Genomic DNA, 16100 nt, shown 5'->3' on the forward strand with positions numbered 1-16100 from the left:
CGACGACGGCCGGATGACGACGATGGCGCACTGTCACAGCTAACCATCATCGTCGTCTGTCAACCGGTAATTGCTTTAGCAGCACCGGCCCGGCACAGCACAGAACCAGTTGGCGTTGGCGCAGGTGTTGATGGACCGTTTGCCCATTCGGGCAACAAGAACCAAGCACCGTCCCGTTTCTCAGCCGCTCTTTAGCAGCCACCGTAGAGCGCTCTACAGGCAGGCAGGCATGGCCAGAGCATGGCCGGTGAGCTGTTAAGCCGCCGCTCCCGAAGGACCATTGTCACCTGAATGTTTGTAATGGCATGCTTGTTATAATTTTTACTACCGCAGTCCGTACCCGTACCCGTGCCGTTAATGAGCAACATTCAACGGTGCAAAGTAACAGGAACGCGTCCTCTTACGTGCTGCTCTTGTCCGCCCGACAGAGCAAGCAGCAAAATGGCTGTCGCGAAATAAGCAAAATGGGTAGGAAGTAGGGAATTGTTGAACATAGTTTGCAGGTTTAAGTCATTCTCCCTTTTCAGAATGATAATGAGAGGTGAAACGAGTGAAAAAAAAAACTAAATGCCTGAATGCACACCCACCTGTAACCGTGCGCCCGGAAAGCACCAAAGCACCGAGTGTTGACGATTTCTGTAGCTTATGTTTTTCGAGTGAGTTAACTCCGGATCCCTTTTAGCCATGGCTCGTAGTAGGAAGGACTGTTCTCCACAACTTTAAAAAAACCACCAGACGTCCATGTTGTACATAAAAATGTGTCCTTTTTTCATCCGCTTCATTCTCATACCAAACCAGCAACATTGTTCAGCCATCGTTTATGCTGCCACTGTACCTCAGTACAAATTATAACAATGAAGGGACGAAAGCAGCAGCACAGATCACGCACACGCACAAAAATCATGTTTATCGCTGGCCATGATAATTAATCGGCTTTGCTGCACTGTCGAAATTCAATAATGTACTGTGGCACGATCTCTTGCGGCCCACGGTGGTGAAGAACGTGATGCATTTTTGATGCATGATTGACACTTTGCCACCAATTGCGATCGATTGCTTGTTGTGTAGCTATGTAGGTGTTTGTGTGAGTGTGTGTTTGCGAATGTGTGTGTGGAGAGAAAATTAATATCTCCACCCTCTGGCCGGTGTGAATGTGTGGTGCATTTTTCATTAATCTCGGCGTTTAACGTAATTGAACGATTGTCGGCTTGCGGGCGTGCCGCGTGTTTTTTGTGTGGTTTGTTATGTTGCGTTGTGCAGCAGCCATATGGTTTGTGTGGTAGTGTGGATAACAAAGGGTACTTTATTTTGCCTTTTTAAGTATGTTGAGTCAAATCAAACTCTTGCTTTTATCGACATTTAATATAACTATTGAGAATCTACTGGAGCTCAGTGAGCGCCTAAAGCTATGCAAAGCAATGTTGTGTTATTTATATTTTACATATATTTAGGCGCTCTCACATCCTACGTACAATCAGCCTAGAGCCAACAGTTAACACAAGTAAATGCTTTAATGCACCTTTCATCGACCACATACTTTACTATAGCAAAAAAAAAAAGAAATACATCGCTCGGGCATGAATTCTGAAAACCTGCTCCCAACAGCGAAAGCTCTTTCAAAAACGTGCCAGACGTAAAACAAACACCAAGGCGCCTTGTCAGCTGCACACATTCCACACACTGAAATATGCAACCACCAATGGCGGCTCCCGTCGATGTAATAAAACCGACAGCCAAATCAACGAACGACCCACGATGCCCTGATGGACGTCCCGAGTCAGCGGGCTTGACGTCGGGCATCTCCAGCACCGGCTGCATTATTCAGCCCGGTCTAGCCCGGGTGCGCTATGGAGTGAGTGCATCCTTTGCATTTGAAAAGCGAGTTTTCACATTCCACTCATCGATAGGGCCCGACCAACCCGACTTCACTTCATTCGTTTCGAGATGTATAACCAAACGCTGGTGTACCGTTGCAGTACGGAGGGATTGGAAAAGTCGCCTTCAATAGTAATGGACATTACGTCTACCTAAATGCTGCTTCCTGGTTAGTGGCCTAGATGGTATGTGATTATTCATTTGCAAAAGCGATGCTTTTGAGAGTATGGTCCTGAATTATAAATTCCAAAAAACCGCTACCGTCTCTCCTTCCGTTACTTTTTGATCCCTCCCTTGCGCCTCCAACAGTGAGTAAGGAATTTTTCATTTTCCACCACCTAAACGGAAAGCGTACAATAACTGCCATCGCACACCTGGACCGGCGTCCGTTCGTACGGTGTACACACTCAGCTGCCACTGTGAGATGCATATTTTACATATTTCAGTTATTGACTGATCTCCGAACACTGTGACGGTGATGGTCGGGCCTTCCTTGGGGCCGCCACACATACGCCAAGCCGGATATGGTTCGTCGAACTTGATTAGTTCGTATATTAGCTCATTAAATTCGTTCACTGCACATGAAAATTGCCATTTTCGATTGCTATTTCCGTCCATTCGCCGTTTGCCATTCCGTGATCGATCGGTCGGACACTACTGCTGGAAACCAGCCGGTCCAGCGAGCAGCTAATGAAATTGTGCACACCGATGCCCCGAGCATCGAGATATGGTCCCCATCGCTTCTCCAGACCGACAACCGGGTGAATGGACACGAATTACATTAATTTGCTTCCTCTCCCCGATGGCTCATGGCACTGTGTTTCGATGTCCCGTGTTTTTCACCCCTTGCAATCGAGTTAAATAATCATTTTAGCATAGCTTGTGATAAATTGAGTTTGCTTTGCTTTACAACAGAGCACACAGCTTGGCTGGTAAACATTGGTCGGGTTCGAAGTGTGTTCAAATTTTAACTAAAATTGATCTGCAATGCTTATTTTGCCGATTGAGTTGTTGTGTTGTTGTCTACAGTGTTGCGTTGAACATTATAAAAACACAATCAACCCAAACCCATTCCGTCCATTCCCATCTTGAGGCTCTATAAACTTTAATTCCTTTTCCATTCCATTATCGTCCAGAAGGCCTACACGCTGCCTCCACTTTATAATGTTTTAATGTTTTAAGAGCAATCTCGCCCGCAATTTCTCCATAAAACGGGCCCACCCTTCTTATGCTCGTTCTCCACAGAAATCTGTTCTCGACGCCGAAAATGTTCACAAACAAATTTAATAATAACCTCAGCTCCACTGTCACGTTCCCGTGCACGACAGGATGTTGCTGGCCGGCACAGCTTCACCGATCGTTTTCGTGCGAAGCGCCAAAAGAACAAACATGCCCTGCCCCGTGCACTACCTTCCTGTCAGGCAGAAGGAAAGAAACAAAAAAGCCCAACAAAAACGCTTCCCAGGAGAACGATCTCACCGCGCACCGACCCACCGAAAACAAAAAACCACTCAAGTTCGCTCTCCCGAAGCGTGCTAATGACGTACGCAAAGGGCAATCAAAAGCGATGGCCGCGTGTGCCAAAAATAGAACGCAAAAACGGTACACGGAAACCCGAAACCCGTGTGCTTAGACTGGGGACCCGGGAGGCGTAAACCGGAAACTGGTGTGGTGTGTGAAGGCTTGCGGTTCCCCAATTTCCAAGAGCTCCCCAAAAGGGAGAAAACATTGTGTCGGGGGAGAATGCCAAAGCGATGGCTGTGATTTTAGTCACATTTCCGCACAAGATGAGCGTTCGTAATCTTTGATGAAACAACAACACGGCGTAAGACCTTTTTTGAGGAGTTTGCTGATGAAAAGGGGGTGTTGGGAGATCGGTGTCTGAGTATACGTGCTGCTGTTGGGTCAGAGTGGTAACAGAATTTTATAGTTACGCGTTTAGGTACATGTTGCTCTCAGATCTTATAGCTTATTGATGAAACAGGTGTTCCGAGCAATTGCAGCTGACAGCAATCTATTAAAGGTTGGAGAGCTTTGTGAGTTGGTTGGGTCACTAATCACTATGGAATAAACACTCACAGCAATAGCCGTGAGCTCACTATAAACTAAGAGCTCAGTAATACGTTTCTTGAGGACTTGAGAACCTCAGAGAACATACAAATGCAAACGATGACAGGAACTAGACAAAAGATTCACCATCAAGTCTGTCCCTCAATATGTCATATAACCCTTATTGGGAAGATCACATTTCGCTATCACTCTAAATCCGATCCGAAGCGTCACATTATCGCTGTTGAATCAACTAATAAAGCTTCGAAAATTGCTGCCCTCCAAAAGCTCCATTCCCTCTCTCGAAACCACAGCCTCATCTGCAGCTGCCTTCATTTTGGGGATGATTTAAGCGTTTGAGCAAACTTTTGATTGGATAAATTAATGGCATTTACCCATACACACACACACGAGTGTCCGGGGACAGAAGGCGACAACCGGTCCATCCTCAAGAGCCCTGTTGATATCGCACTGCCTCACCAGCCCAGTAGTTTCGGGTCAAAGTTCAGACAACATGTTCAACTATCACCACAAGTCATCCACAACAGCGCTCGCACACACACACACACACACACACACACACACACCACGTCTCGTGGGTAGCGAAAAGCTGTTTGCTAAATGTTTAATGCTAAGTATGGCCACGGGCGTGATGTTTCTCGCACAACTTGACGGCAAAGACTTGTCCTCCTTAACTGAGGCCGGTGCGGGTGTTGTTGGCGAAATTGAGTTAAAGTTAGCAAGTCGTGTGGCGTCGCACTGAAGGATATTGGAGCGATGGATGCAAAAGCGAGCGGGACCCCAATTTACTATTTGAATCATTCCCAGAGTTGTGTTGAATTTATAGCTCCATAGCCGCCATCAAGCTTACCAGGAAAAGGAATGTTTTGTAATGTACTTTTGGAGGCACAGCACAAAAAAATGTGTTGATGTCTTCCGTTGAGTGAGAAAACTCGTCCCAAAGTTTGTCGTTTTCCACTGCTTTCCTTAATCCAGTGACCCCTTGGATGAATTCAACTACCTTTGATTGTTGTTTTCCTTCCGCTTAGCATGAGATAACTCGACAGCATCTGAAAAGGAACATGAACAGAACAGAAAATAAAAGGAACTAGCACATAAATTCTTTCGAGTTCCTTCTTATCTTTCTACAGCCGGGTAAGATGTGCCCTCGAAGAGTTATGGACAGTTACCTTCACCGCGCGAGAGTGAACAAAAAACCCAGGCAAATTGGATAAAGTTTTATTTTCCATTCCTTTGCGCTGTTACGCGCACTTTCTTTGCTGCCTCTTTTTCTTTCAACAAATTACCACGGCTTGGGCTTGGATCGTTTTCTTGGACATTCTCGGCGCCTGCTCTCGTTAGTTCGCGAGTGAGTTCGTAAACCGTCCATTTGACAAAAGTGCTGCGAGCGGTGCAAAACTTGTGCAGCAAATGCAGCTCATCGTTTTGCCTTAATTCTGGACCATTCATTTTCACCGGTCTGCCAACGTTTCGGTGACGCTTTTGCAATTTAAATGCTTCTTTGCAAGCGCACACGGAACCATGGATACTTTGGAATGGCAGAGTTAAATTTCATCACCACCACCCAAACCTATTCAGCCACTGTACGGGAATGGTTCCCACGAGAACGATGGCGAGGTGAAATGGAATGTCGAAACATTTTTGCTGTAACATTCCAACCAACTCCAAGTCTGCGCAAGCATCCCAGACTGACGAATGGTGACTGACTGGCCCTGGTTGAGTTATGAGCGCTCTGGCGGCATTGCGCTTTTCATGAACGCGCTCGCAACGACCCATAAATCGGTCAAACTGTTACACACCCGGGCGAGGGAGCCGTACTTTCTTTCTCGTAAACTTTCTTCGTCGCTTAAAAACACAGCACTAAGACTGGCACGACGACAGTGTCCGGAGGGCATCGTAGAAGGTCATAAATCGCGTAGCAGGTCGTGCTGTTTTTTTCCCGCATTAGGTCCTTTCTCCGCTCAGTGATGCAGAAATTGCGCGAACTCGCGTCCCTTTCCCAGTTGCATAAGTTACCGTATCTTGTTACGTACCGATACTACCCAGAAGGATCCCGAAAGGGTAAGAATTCTTCGTCCTTTCAGCCTTCATCCTTCACAGATCGGTCGCTGGGCCACCCGTGACCTAGCATTGCTCGAGCCTGACGACTTCGGGGCGTTCAGTCTCGAAGAGTCGAAGAATATCGCCCGTAAATCATAATCCTAAATCGCTAACCTACGCTAACATTGAACTCGGGTGTGGCAGTGGAAAGTTTTATTCCACCGCGAAAGATAACTTTTCTTCTCTTAGCGCGTATAAGTGTGAAGCAAATGTACCTACAGCGAACGAAAAGTTTGCTTCCCCCAGTACAAAGGGAACCGCGAAAGCGGTGAAGGGGAAGCGAAGCAAAATATTCGCACATATGTTCAACTTCCCAGCTGGTGCGTGCTTCGGAAGCAATAAAACTAAGGGAAGGTGGGGGATGAATTTTCCGACCCACACAGCCGATCGAAGCTGCCGGCGAGTGTCACCTGTTTCGTGAGGCACCGAAATACTGGCCTGACCTTTCGCCTGGCGCACAGACTAGTGTTGTGAGAGGTGTCTGGTTTGGTCGTTTTTTTTTGTGCCCTGGGACATGCCTATGCCGTTCGTGCATAATTTATAGTGACAGATAATAAACGAGAGCGTGTGTATGTGTGCTTCTGTTGCGTTATCGCATAAAGTCTAGCCCACCGTTAGACTAAACCCCTTCGGTGGAGACGTTCGTGTGTGGTGCGTGTTTGTTGTAAAACAAAAACGGAAATGCAATTTGATAATAAAAGTTATATGAGATAACACTGCGGTATCAGGCGAAAAATAATAGGGCAGTAATAGTGTTTAATGAATTGTTTTGTGTATATCCTTGCTTGTGTCACGAAACATCATCAAATTGTTGAATTCATCGTTCGTTCAAGCTGATGTTTGTTATGTCAAGTTCAATTGAATGTTATTTTTTACTAACCTCCATCGAGTTCGCGTAAAAAAACAATACACTGCCTTCGAAAAATACAGATGCTCAACGAACTGTATGAAAAATGCATTCAATTCATTTTCATGTTCAAAATTGAACACTGAAAAAACACCCATTTGCTTCATATCAAACAACAACACAAACTGTCGCATGGCAACTTTTGTTTGTGCGTTTTTATTTTCAAACTAGATGCACTTTCGAGCACTTCATACTGGATCCACTAACAGCACTAACGGACCGGAAAGAGCACACACAAAAAACAATATCTAGTCCACTCTAATCTAATAATGGACCGCACCGGCGATGGTGGACGCACCACGGGCGAATGTGCATGTGCAAGATAAAGAACAAAATGCGATGTGGGTGTGTTGTTTGATCTTTGAAAAATATTACCCGACAACACGCAAATGGTTGTTGTCGCCTTTTTTCCAAACGGAGACGAACCAACCAACAAACAGGTGCACGAGTGCAAACCGTTTTAAGTGCACTTGAACCATTTCAATAAGCCTTATTGCTTGCCAAGCATTTGGGCCGGGGTTTTCTACTAACTGTCCCCAAAACGCTAGCAAATGACCAGCGCCCACGTCTGTGATTTACAAGCATCGTACTCGCAATTATTGCGATCGGTTTTGTGCTGCAGTTTTGTGGCCGGATTGCTTTTCATTTCACCCGAAAAGGGTGCGCATATGCACGTGACCGAGCATGAGGACGACTATTGGCTGCATCCAGGTGGACACGGTTGCTGTACCAAAATGCAAATCGTTTACCGTCTGCGTGTGTCCATGTTTATAGTTGAACCTTCAATAAGGATACTGCATCGATGTGCGTTTGCGAGTGGATCAAAGGAAAGTGTAGGTGCTCATGATGTGCTCTAGGTGTATGAGAGCTTATACAGCAAATATAATAACGTGCGCGGATCATTTCGCAAACGAAGCTGCTCGATTCTGCCTCCCAAAGGGACACACGGCAGCCGCACCAGTAGCAGCAGCAGAAGCAACAGCGCCGTAACGTACCTCTCTAGCAGCTCGGTACTACAAGGGCACATGTTTATTGAGCATAACGAAGCATGTTTTTGAGCTCCTTTCGTTCGGTCGGTTTGTGAGGTGAGCATTGCGATTTGTTAATCGAGTTTATGAAAGCAAACGAACGGTCCTTATAAATATCATTCGAAAGTCGTGTGCGATATTTTTGCAATTTATTATTTATGATGTATAAAGAGAAGGTTTTCAAACTGTTAGGAGGAATGTTTATTGGCATAAGGTGGAAAAGATGCTTTTGAATACTATCCAGCTCCAGTGGGAATGGTGCAGGATGGTATAAAGAGCTTTTGAGCTTCTCGATTCAACGATTCATTGCGTATGGCATTATCCTTGGCGTTTGGAGTGCTCTCCAAACTTTTATCCTTTCGACACACCATACTGGAGAATTACCAAGAACTATTTTTACTTATTCACTCACCTAACGCTAACTGCAATTAAGGGAAGTCTACCTTTCTCCACCATACAACATCGCAATGGTACAAAACACACATTCAATAGTAAAATTGCATCCACGAAAGCATTCAGAAAAACAAACTCTTCCTGCCCTGCTCATCCTCCTTGAGCGCATCATTCCATCTTCAGCGTGTGCTAGCAGCAAAATGAAATCAAATCAAAATCTACCACCACAACCACCACAACCACCACCAAACATCCGCCAGCAATTGCGTGGTAAAAGTGCCTCTGCAAATCAAAAGCTAAGGCTCTTTTTTCCTTCTGCATTAATCCATCCAGCGGATTAAATACGGCCACCGAGCGACAGCAGCTTCTTTCGGATACTTGAAATTTTGCTTTCATTTCCCATACTCGTTGAGATATCATGCATGGCGCATGCTAGCGAGACAATCTCTAGTCGTCGTATATTGCCCCCGTTGCATTCCGTGCCTCGAACAATGTCCGCTGTCTTTCACCGCCATTGCTTGCTTCAGTGTATGATTTTCCATTCAAATTTGCTGCCAGCAGGGAATGTGATATACACATTCCTTTCCTCCTATGCACTTGCGTCGTGTGCTTCTTTGTGTAGTTTCTTACAGTCTCTAAGTGTTTTTACTTTTTTTTTTTGCTTTTTCGAAATATGTGAGTTTGCTATCGCTCCATCGCACATAAATTGATGCAAGTACGATGTTGTTGTTGTATCACTGAAGGGGCATGTTTGTGCATATTAGTTTCATAAAGTTCGTTCATACAGCACAATCTTTTTCGCACATGCTGTTAGTTAGCTTTCTTTGGACAAAAACTTTCGGCAAAAACTATTTGCTTTAATCATTCAATTCTTATCCTGAATTCTCTTCTCCTCACAGCTTCTCTTTCGAGCAATTTCTTGTAATCTAATTTCCTGTTTTCAATTCCAACTTTTCCAACTTCCACGGAAATGGGTGAAAATGGCGAGACTTCCTCACAATTTGTTTGCCAACACTGTGTCGTTTCCACACGTTTTCCACTCATTGTTGAACCTGTTTTGTTAAACCAATTTTCAGCACCCTGTTTTCAATTCGATGTGTTACATGCGTGTATGTTTGTAATATTGTATGTTCGATTGTCTGCTTTTTCTTTTCTTTTTTCACTTTCTCTTTTTTCTTCTTTCTCTCTTTTTCTCTTTTTCTCTTTTCTCTCTTTCTCTCTCTCTCTCTCTCTCTCTCTCTCTTGCTCTCTGTTTCTCTTTGTTCGTGCTTGCGTGATGCTTTCACGCGCATTTCGCATTCTACCCTTCTTCCCATTTGTGTGGTTCGCCATTTTTGTTGTGGTTTTGTTCCGTGTTGATATTTCGACAATGCAAATCGGGTCGATTGTACGAAACTGTGCAAAAATGTGTTACAAATTTCGCAAACAAAACCAAACCGACTACATTACTCGCAAAACCTGTAATTCTAACAACAACAAAACTCGTTTCACTTACATTTGAACACATACGATTGCAACAACAACAACAACGCACACCCACACACGCAAATGTACAACACAACGCGGAAACACAACACAATGGGCGGGCGCAACTGATCAACGAAACCAACCACATACACACAACCCGTACACTAACGCACACCCGGATCGTTAACGTCATGATTGCGCACGGACACTGGTGGATGAATGGATGAAAACTTCCCGCCACCGAACCAGAACGACCATGGGACAAGGGATACGAACGGGCGGCGGTGCGGTCATTCCGATCGCGAGCGGAATTGGCATGATGGCGGGAGCAGCGGCTAGCGATCGTCGGAATACTGGCAGCTTGCGCGTAAGTACATCCCATGCTTTGATTTGAAGGCTTTTTCCCCGTTTAACCTACTTTCGTCAACCGCTTATCGTCCTGTTTGTTTATATGATTTTGTCATTGATTTAGTGCATGTTTTTATGTTTAGTTTGGTAAGAATTCAAGAGAACATGATCAATATTACTGATCGTTTATATCACTTCTGTAACATGAAATTTATAATTTTCCATAATTTTAAGCAAATTCTGTAAAATATTGAAATCTAATTTGTACAGCAATCCCCATATAACCACCAAATGATATGGTAACAAACAGAACACAATCATACATAACTGTAAGCTTCCAACAAAGCTCTTTAACCACCATGCACCATGTATGAAACAATTTTCAAATAGGTAACGCATTGGAATTGGAATTGCATTGGAATTCGGTTTTGCCTTTGCCCCATTCAACCATTTCGATTTAACATTACGTGTTTAATTGAGCGAACGCATACACGACAACTCCGTTTGTACTAAACGATGACAATATGGAGGGGGAGGACTTTCTCCCTCCCTGTTGCGTTGTTTAATGAAGCAGACGAGCGTTTCCAATTGCTGGGCACAAAATGTATCATTTGTTACTCTTTCAATGCCACTTTCGTACCACAATGGAATGCATTTTGTACATAGAATCATAGAATGAACTGTTCATACTTGAATTAGATTCAATGCATTTTGGCTGTATGGCAATTTAGTTGCCGATAAATTGAAAATGTTTTGTATGTGACAACATCCTTTTAGAGTTTATAAAATGAATCATTTGCTTACAATAAACACAAATTATGCTTTTCAATTCTTCACTAATTGAATTACTGCTTAAAAGTCAGTTTACGCCATATTCTAATCCACCGGTGTATGCCACGTATAGTAAGCGGAAACTTATACATTATAGATTTTAATTTTTAATATTTTTTTTCATCGTCCTTCTCAGAAAGCCCTTTCCCTATAATAAAGCTGAATTATATAGTAAGATGCGGCTTCAAAGCTGCTTAAAAGCTTATTAAAAGTTCTAAACCTTCATCGCTTATTAGCTGACATCTCGTACATAAGACAAACTATTGCGAATTATAACTTATTTCGTAACAAAAGTGTATAAAAAACTATGCACATATTTCAAAGCTGCTCTAAAGTGGTCCAAATTGTAAACATCGTCTCATCAGAAAACATAAAGGGAGTACATGATCAAGGCGATCAAATCAAACGCAGTTCCGTATTAAATTTATTGCAAAAAAAATGTGTCAAATAATCTCATTGCATGGATTATCAAATACCCTTAACACCATCCACCAACGCGGTGTTCGATAATCGTTTCTCGTCGACTCCGTCGGAGCGTTTGCCTCGCGCAAAAGGGGCGCACCAGCACGTAACGTAGCAGGACTGGAAAGCAGCTTAACTTTGCACCATAAATCGGTATTCATGAAAGCGGCCCGCCCAGCTACGTACATACCCCTCTCGTGCCCCGTTTCCGTTCGAGAGGAAAAAGGATTACTACTGAAGCCCGGGAAATGACGACGACAACGACGACCTGCTTTTTTTCCTGCGCATTTTCTCGTACCCCTTTTCTGCTCTCCGAAGCGAGGGAAGGAAGTGTCGGAATGGAACGGAAGGAAAAACAACGCCGTACGTTCTTCATGCACGCTCAAGCATAACGTTGCAGCCGTGCGGGGAATCTCAGCTTTCGCAGCGCACAAGACGTCCTCTCGAAAAGGTACTGAGGACTTTCCAGCAAGGGCGGCGTGGTACGATTTATGCGAGAAAAATTGAATTCCACCACACAGCGGCACAAACCTGCACTCCCAGGACACAGTGTGTGTCAAACCATGTGTCAGCCAATTTTATTACAGACAACACTCCGTTGGCAAGACAAATCAATGTCACGTGTTACACTAAAGTTTGGCCCTCCATAGGTGTACACAAAACTTCGTTGTACATAAAAAGCTCATCTTACAGCTGTCAAACTTAACCTCGTGGAAAGACAATTTCAAAAGTTAAAGTAACGCATATTTTACGCCCTAAGAAACGTCAACACTCATCAACCCTTTAACAATCCAGCCACTGGCACTGTGCAATTCCCAAAGACCTTGGATGGTGAGATACATTTGCCCGGGCTGGCCAAACATTTCCCTCCCAACTGTACAGCGGTCCAATCCATCAAGCTAATCCATCCCGAAAAACGAGCAAATTACGCCCTGCCCTTACTCATCAACCCCGCAAAGCTGCAAAATAATTCCACTAAAATGAAAGGACCACCGCTCCCCCCAAAACCTTCTTGACACACGATAATGTGCGGCATTGCTGCTGCTTCTGCTACTTGTGCTGCTTTTTACCCTATTTGCTAATGACTACGTTTTCAGAGATACTACGAGCGGATGAACCTAAACCACGGGTACGCTCGGCTGGCAGTACCGAACGAGGAGCCTACCGACCTGATTCCGGGGGAGTCGAATTCGGAGTAAGAATTGTGCAATTGCGCCATCCCAAGGCAGTGGTGCTGTGGAAAGGATCTGCTGCTCCTTCTGCTACTACGGTTCGTGCAATGTGGATCAATCACAAACTGGAGGGGAGAGATAGAAGGAAAAACACCCGTACCGCTGTGCATGTGCAACAGTTGAAAGCTTCCAGCAAATCAGATAGACTCTTGTCGGTGGCTTCCTTTCTGGTATCTGGAACCGTTTGCCATGTTGAGTGATAGCAAACGTTACAAAGTATTTCGTGAAGTGTTTACCATTTCCTTCTAAGGCTTTATGTATTTTATTACTCAGCAGGAGACATGGCTATGGAATTTCCTGCTTGTTTGTTTTGTGCTGAGTGATGGTGTGTGTGTGCAAAAATGATGACTTGTTGAATTGAGCTCCACTTGCGAGGCAAAAGTTGGTATGAATCGAACCAGCTGGCACTCAGTAGTTGAATGCTGAGAAAACTTTTGGAAGCATTTGAGTGCATCTTGCAATCATGACGGCGTTTTTAATGATCACCTTCATGTAATGGAGGAAGTTGTTTGTAGCTATACAATGTAAAAAACTGTTTACCTTGAACGAAAGCTTACCTTGAATGAACTTTGCAAGCAAGAAGAAACAAGAGGTTTCAGGTAGGTTTCTGCAGAAAATTAAATATATAAAAAATGGGTTAATACATCTAGAAGAAAATTAATATCGATTGAGTTTGAATGCTTCAGTCTAGTGAACATGATATGTATCAATTGACAGACTTCGGGAAGAAAATTCGTTTTGCGTGAAAAGAGATATGTAGCCCTAGGTTCATTAGTCTACACCTTAACCGAAAAGCTACGAAAAGCGTGGATATAAGCATCTTAATGAACTACGTCAGGAACAAACTAACACTACTGATTACCAAATCTCCATCACAAAAAGAATGTACCGACTCCCTTGAGACTGAACTAGTATGAACGAGAAAGATCTTTATATCCTTCATATTGGCTCCTAAAATGTATTGGTGACAGTACAGTGTGGTCCGAAGTAACGCGGATTTAGATTCGGAACATGTTTGGACCTCATTATATTAATTCGACACATTTATCCTCAAATTTATAACAAATCGCCTTTTTTCCTCAAGTTATAACATATTTAAAAACTGATAAAATGGCTAAATTTCTGTTTCAATCCTACAACGGATATGAGCTGCGCTGATATCTTCTAAATCAATTAACTACGTATCTCGGGAGCAGACTGCAGTTTAAGTCTATAAAGCTGAAATTCAAACACCGAAAAACGTTTCCATTCCATTTGTACCTGAAGGTTGATTTCGTTAGACATACACGTTACCTTCATCCCAAAGCAGCAAGCTTGACGTTACAGCTCAAACTGATTCTGAATATGTCGTAACCTAAAGCGGGCGTTGATAAGCGTGCATGAGATATGCAAATAGCAGCTCATACAATCCTGTAAAAGATCTCCCCGTGTCCCGTGAAACTCGTGCTTTTTTTGTTGTTGTTGTGAAATTCATAATTCCCTTTCAAGATGATGCTTGGGCAAAATAAAAACTGCAAAAAAATAATCGAAAATTCCTTTTCCATTCACGACAAACGAGGGTCGATGTTTTTTTTGTGCTTACGTCGTTTTTCGCCCCTGCAAAGCGAACCTGGTGCTTGTTTCTTTTTGCGCTGCTCCGTACGGCAACGATTCTAACTACGTACAACTACTTCACCAACCGTGCCGCCCACGAGCACGAGCACTCCACTATTACTTAGTGTCTTTAAATGGCGCCACGGGACGCTTTCCGGGACGCTTTCCTACCCTACGTGGGCTTGCCTCGTCAAGTGGGCAGACACACATACACTAACACACACACACACACACACACATGTCACTCTAGTTGGGGTGCGGCATTCGAACGTTGATCTACCGTCACAGGCACACGGGTCGTCCTGTGCCATATCCTTTGCAGTGTATGAGCACCCCAACGTGCCATCGCAAAAACGTATGTTTGCCCTTTTTCTCGCTTTTTTCCTCCCCCCCTAACAGCCAACAACATCCTGGCTAAGAGACGGATGGCGAGAAAGCCATCCATCCAGCTCACATTCACGGGTTCTCGTGTGCGCGAACCGGATCAACAACTACACCTTCCCTTCCCCAAAACCTCTCAGTTGACCCTTCGCTGACTCTGGCCCTGCTAGCATCCCCGTAGCCCCGGGAACACCACGAGCACTTCCGGTAGACGTGTTTACCGACGGGTACACGCCGGGGTACCGCCGGGGAGAGAGATAACATTTCTGCAGCATTTGTATTTATGTGACTTGCTGTTTGTTTTGACATGGCTATGTAAATTTTAGATGAGCTACACCTTTTTCTTAAAATATTCACCTCAGCAATGGGAAAGGTGGAATTCGCTCCATCCAATGGGGTTGGTTCGAGAGGCCTGAATGCCTCTTCGCACCTGCTCGAGTCGAAGCCAAACCCATCCAGCTGTACGTAATTTTTCCCGGTGTCCCACCCCCCAAAACACACACACACACAGCTTGGCATCTCTCGGTCGGTAGGCTTTAGACGTGAACGCCATGAGCATTGGCGCTTCCACGAGCATGGCTTGTAAATTCATATCAAAACGTGTATTTTAAAGCCCGTCCCCATCGCCGGAAACAAACAACAGAAACAAAATAATAAGCAAAGCCCCTACAATGCACGAGTTTCTCGTGGTACAATGCTGCGGTTTGGTTTTGCGCGGTGGTTTTGGATTTTGTGCCTGAAAATGGGGCACAGCAAACAGGGCAATACAAAAGTGCAATGCACTGCAGTAGGATGCAGTGGAAAAGGTGAGCTTGTTTACTATTTTTTGTTGTTATTTAAGATGAGTTTTATACACTCGAAACTGCTGGCTTGCCAATGTAACATCAGTTGAAAAGCCTTCCTTTCGAACAGATTTGCCATTCCCTGTTGCCATTTGTTTGTTTTTGATAATCCTTTTTATGTTAGATGAAAACAAGAATAGAAAACTAAATTGATTTTACCCCTACTAAAAGTTTAAAAATTCATTAGAAGCCTTTTTTTCCTCTCGGTACGTTACACACAACAAAAACTGATGGCGAGTCCCACACATATGCCGCATCAGCACCAATAAAACCATACCAAAGCGCAGGTGAAAAATCTGGTACAATCGTTGCGATGTGTTGATGATGAGGTTTTTCCCACTTTACTGTCACAGTTTTCCATTTACTTTTCCGCCCGTGATTGTGTACTGTATCGTACAGGTGCGGATGGGGTTTGGCCGAACGAAACATATGGCCGTAATGTAGCTTTTCCCATTCGAATAAAAGCGTTCTCGGCAGCATCAGGACAGAAGCCGGGTCTGACACCGTATCGCAGGAAAAACCCCCACCTTCAGTCATCATCGATTGCACCATCCGTACCGGTGTAGTTTTT

General features: G+C 44.2%; 1 protein-coding gene across 16 annotated transcripts in view; it reads left to right on the top strand.

Annotated features, from left to right (window-relative positions):
* Window positions 1-16100, top strand: part of LOC120898819 (kazrin) — a 64096-nt gene that overhangs the window by 38455 nt on the left and 9541 nt on the right. For 15 of the 16 annotated variants that reach the window (XM_040305187.1, XM_040305186.1, XM_040305197.1 and 12 more), the window contains one exon: window positions 10090-10207. In XM_040305187.1, the coding sequence (XP_040161121.1) occupies window positions 10090-10207 (118 nt within the window). Of the gene's footprint in view, window positions 1-10089; window positions 10208-12578; window positions 13954-16100 lie in introns of those variants that run through there. The other variant, XM_040305201.1, reaches the window with a different exon arrangement.

The sequence above is a fragment of the Anopheles arabiensis genome, chromosome 2 (assembly GCF_016920715.1).
Source record: "Anopheles arabiensis isolate DONGOLA chromosome 2, AaraD3, whole genome shotgun sequence".
NCBI classification, from domain to species: domain Eukaryota; kingdom Metazoa; phylum Arthropoda; class Insecta; order Diptera; family Culicidae; genus Anopheles; species Anopheles arabiensis.